This window comes from Babylonia areolata, chromosome 28 (assembly GCF_041734735.1).
Source record: "Babylonia areolata isolate BAREFJ2019XMU chromosome 28, ASM4173473v1, whole genome shotgun sequence".
Classification (NCBI taxonomy): domain Eukaryota; kingdom Metazoa; phylum Mollusca; class Gastropoda; order Neogastropoda; family Buccinidae; genus Babylonia; species Babylonia areolata.
Window position 1 is genome coordinate 14,543,328 of NC_134903.1, and position 5,000 is coordinate 14,548,327.

A 5,000-nucleotide genomic window follows, 5' to 3' on the forward strand; every position below is an offset into this window, starting at 1 on the left:
AATGGTTACGACGCTCAGCTGCCAATACAGAGAGTCCGTGAGGGTGTGGGTTCGAATCCCGCTCTCGCCCTTTCTCCTAAGTTTGACTGGAAAATCAAACTGAGCGTCTAGTCTTTCGGATGAGACGATAAACCGAGGTCCCGTGTGCAGCACGCACTTGGCGCACTGAAAAAGAACCCATGGCAACGAGAGTGTTGTCCTCTGGCGAAATTACGTAAAATGAAATCCACTTTCATAGGTACACAAATATGTAAGCATGCACTCAAGGCCTGACTAAGCGCGTTGGGTTATGCTGCTGGTCAGGCATCTGCTCAACAGATGTGGTGTAGCGTGTATGGATTTGTCCGAACGCAGTGACGCCTCCTTGAGAAAGTGAAACTGAACTGAAACTACTACTACTACGCTACGACTACTACTACTACTGCTGCTGCTACAACAGCAACAACAACAACAACCAGAAGAAAAATGATGATGATACAGATGCTGTTGCTAATATTACGACGACTTCTACTACTACTCGTCAGACCGTTACAGTGACAATGAATGTAACGACTACTACTGCTTTTATACACATGACGTCTAATAAAGAGGGTAACTAGTTATTTACAGCATCCACAGGACGTCTAAAAGAGAGGGTAACTGATTATTCTTATCATCCAGAGGACGTCTAAAAGAAAGGGTAACTAATCATCATTCCTATCATCCTCAGGACGTCTAAAAGAGAGGGTAACTAATCATCATTCCTTTCATCCTCAGGACGTCTAAAAGAGAGGGTAACTAATCATCATTCCTGTCATCCTCAGGACGTCTAAAAGAGAGGGTAACTAATCATCATTCCTATCATCCTCAGGACGTCTAAAAGGGAAGGTAACTAATCATCATTCCTTTCATCCACAGGATGTCTAAAAGAGAGGGTAACTAATCATCATTCCTATCATCCTCAGGACGTCTAAAAGAGAGGGTAACTAATCATCATTCCTTTCATTCACAGGATGTCTAAAAGAGAGGGTAACTAATCATCATTCCTTTCATCCACAGGACGTCTAAAAGAGAGGGTAACTAATCATTCCTATCATCCACAGGACGTCTAAAAGAGAGGGTAACTAATCATCATTCCTATCATCCACAGGGCGTCTAAAAGAGAGGGTAACTAATCATCATTCCTATCATCCACAGGGCGTCTAAAAGAGAGGGTAACTAATCATCATTCCTATCATCCTCATGACGTCTAGAAGAGAGGGTAACTAATCATCATTCCTATCATCCTCAGGACGTCTAAAAGAGAGGGTAACTAATCATCATTCCTATCATCCACAGGGCGTCTAATAGGGTAACTAATCATCATTCCTATCATCCACAGGACGTCTAAAAGAGAGGGTAACTAATGATCATTCCTATCATCCACAGGACGTCTAAAGGAGAGGGTAACTAATCATCATTCCTATCATCCTCAGGACGTCTAATAGGGTAACTAATCATCATTCCTATCGTCCACAGGATGGCTAATAGGGAAACTAATCATCTTTCCTATCATCCTCATGACGTATAGAAGAGAGGGTAACTAATCATCATTCCTATCATCCTCAGGACGTCTAAAAGAGAGGGTAACTAATCATTCCTATCATCCACAGAAAGTCTAAAAGAGAGGGTAACTAATCATCATTCATATCATACACAGGACGTCTAAAGGAGAGGGTAACTAATCATCATTCCTATCATCCGTAGGGCGTCTAAAAGAGAGGGTAACTAATCATCATTCCTATCATCCACAGGACGTCTAAAAGAGAGGGTAACTAATCATCATTCCTATCATCCACAGGACGTCTAAAACAAAGGGTAACTAATCATCATTCCTATCATCCTCAGAACGTCTAATAGAGAGGGTAACTAATCATCATTCCTATCATCCACAGGACGTCTAAAACAAAGGGTAACTAATCATCATTCCTATCATCCTCAGAACGTCTAATAGAGAGGGTAACTAATCATCATTCCTATCATCCACAGGACGTCTAATAGAGAGGGTAACTAATCATCATTCCTATCATCATCAGGACGTCTAAAAGAGAGGGTGACTAATCATTCCTATCATCATGAGGACGTCTAAAGGAGAGGGTAACTAATCATCACTCCTATCATCCTCAGGACGTCTAAAAGAGAGGGTAACTAATCATCATTCCTGTCATCCTCAGGACGTCTAAAAGAGAGGGTAACTAATCATCATTCCTATCATCCACAGGACGTCTAATAGAGAGGGTAACTAATCATCATTCCTATCATCATCAGGACGTCTAAAAGAGAGGGTGACTAATCATTCCTATCATCATCAGGACGTCTAAAGGAGAGGGTAACTAATCATCACTCCTATCATCCTCAGGACGTCTAAAAGAGAGGGTAACTAATCATCATTCCTATCATCCTCAGGACGTCTAAAAGAGAGGGTAACTAATCATCATTCCTATCATCCACAGGGCGTCTAATACAGAGGGTAACTAATCATCATTCCTATCATCTACAGGACGTCTAAAAGAGAGGGTAACTAATCATCATTCCTATCATCCTCAGGACGTCTAAAAGAGATTGTAACTAATCATCAGTCCTATCATCATCAGGACGTCTAAAAGAGAGGGTAACTAATCATCATTCCTTTCGTCCTCAGGACGTCTAAAAGAGAGGGTAACTAATCATCATTCCTATCATCCGTAGGACGTCTAAAGGAAAGGGTAACTAATCATCATTCCTATTATCCACACGGCGTCTAAAAGAGAGGGTAACTAATCATCATTCCTATCATCCACAGGGCGTCTAAAAGAGAGGGTAACTAATCATCATTCCTATTATCCACACGGCGTCTAAAAGAGAGGGTAACCAATGAATCCTGTCATCCACAGGACGTCTAAAAGAGAGGGTAACCAATGAATCTTGTCATCCACAGGACGTCTGAAAGAGAGGGTAACCAATGAATCCTGTCATCCACAGGACGTCTGAAAGAGAGGGTAACCAATGAATCCTGTCATCCACAGGACGTCTGAAAGAGAGGGTAACCAATGAATCCTGTCATCCACAGGACGTCTGAAAGAGAGGGTAACCAATGAATCCTGTCATCCACACGGCGTCTAAAAGAGAGGGTAACCAATGAATCCTGTCATCCACAGGACGTCTAAAAGAGAGGGTAACTAATCAACATTCCTGTCATCCACACGGCGTCTAAAAGAGAGGGTAACTAATCATCATTCCTATCATCCACACGGCGTCTAAAAGAGAGGGTAACCAATGAATCCTGTCATCCACAGGGCGTCTAAAAGAGAGGGTAACCAATGAATCTTGTCATCCACAGGGCGTCTAAAAGAGAGGGTAACCAATGAATCCTGTCATCCACAGGGCGTCTAAAAGAGAGGGTGCGAGACGAGTGCTCCTGCCCCATCCCCTGTTCCTTCCTCATCTTTGACCCCGCCATCTCCTTCGCCACCACCTCCGTCTTCGCCACAGACCGTCTCCTGGCGGCGGCCTCGCGCACCAATGACCTGGGTACCAGGTACCTGGATGCCCTGGAGATCACCAACCGGATGGAAGCCATCAAGTTCAACAGGTATCTCGCGGGTTCACTTTCAGTTTCATGTTTCGGTTTCTCAAGGAGGCGTCACTGAGTTCAGGTGTGTCGCTGGCGCACTTTCAGTTTCAGTTTCAGTTTCTCAAAGAGGTGTCGCTGCGTTCAGATGGATGACGGGCGCAGTTTCAGTTTCTCAAGGTGTCGCTGCGTTCAGGTGTGTGACAGGCGCACTTTCAGTTTCAGTTTCTCAAGGAGGTGTCGCTGCGTTCAGGTGTGTCGCTGGCACACTTTCACTTTCAGTTTCTCAAGGAAGTGTCGCTGCGTTCAGGTGCGTCGCGGGCCCACTTTCAGTTTCAGTTTCTCAAAGAGGTGTCGCTGCGTTCAGGTGCGTGACAGGCGCACTTTCATTTACAGTTTCTCAAAGAGGTGTGGCTGCGTTCAGGTGTGTCGCGGGCGCACTTTCAGTTTCAGTTTCTCAAGGAGGCGTCAATGCGTTCAGGTGTGTCGCGGGCGCACTTTCAGTTTCTCATGGAGGTGTCGCTGCGTTCAGGTGGATAATGGACGCAGTTTCAGTTTCAGTTTCTCAAGTAGGTGTCGCTGCGTTCAGGTGGATGACGGGCTCAGTTTCAGTTTCTGAGGGAGGTGTCGCTGCGTTCAGGTGTGTCGCTGACGCACTTTCAGTTTCAGCTTCTCTAGGAGGTGTGGCTGCGTTAGGTGTGTGACAGGCGCAGTTTCAGTTTCAGTTTCTCAAGGAGGCGTCAATGCGTTCAGGTGTGTCGCGGGCGCACTTTCAGTTTCAGTTTCTCATGGAGGTGTCGCTGCGTTCAGGTGTGTGACAGGCGCAGTTTCAGTTTCTCAAGGAGGTACCGCTGCGTTCAGGTGTGCGACAGGTGCAATTTCAGTTTCAGTTTCTCAAAGAGGTGTCGCTGCGTTCAGGTGTGTGACAGGCGCACTTTCAGTTTCAGTTTCAGTTTCTCAAGGAGGTGACTTGGGTCCCTTCTCATGAAGAGATCGTGGGAAATGAGCGGGTGGATCGTTGTGCGAAAAAAGGCGCAATGAATATTTACAATGCCACAGAAATTCGTATTCCATACTCATTGCAAGAAGGTTATTCTCTATTGGGGAAAGCTTGCTGGAACCATGATAATAAACTAAAACAGGAGTCTGACCCTGACAGAGAAAATACTGATGATAGCTCGCGAAAAAGTGATCGCATGTTTTCTTTTGAAACAAAAGGACATCACAGTAGCAGAAGGCTCACCAGTCAAAGAAACAGACTACGACTGGATGCCATAAAAACAATATATACTTCTAATGTGACTTGCATCTGCGGTAATGAAGTTACCTCTGTGCATATCATCCATAAATATGAACAGTTAAGACCATATTTACCTATGTCATTTACAAAATCTGCAGTCCCATCTGCTTCCATTAGAAATGTTTTATGTGA

At 44.6% G+C, this 5,000-nt stretch overlaps 1 protein-coding gene across 1 annotated transcript in view; it reads left to right on the forward strand.

The window, feature by feature from the left end:
• The window catches only part of LOC143301990 (uncharacterized), a 44,133-nt gene that overhangs the window by 23,273 nt on the left and 15,860 nt on the right, over window positions 1-5,000 (forward strand). Inside the window, exon 8 of the mRNA XM_076616473.1 lies at window positions 3,382-3,589. Within this exon, the coding sequence (XP_076472588.1) occupies window positions 3,382-3,589 (208 nt within the window). The remainder of the gene's footprint in view (window positions 1-3,381; window positions 3,590-5,000) is intronic.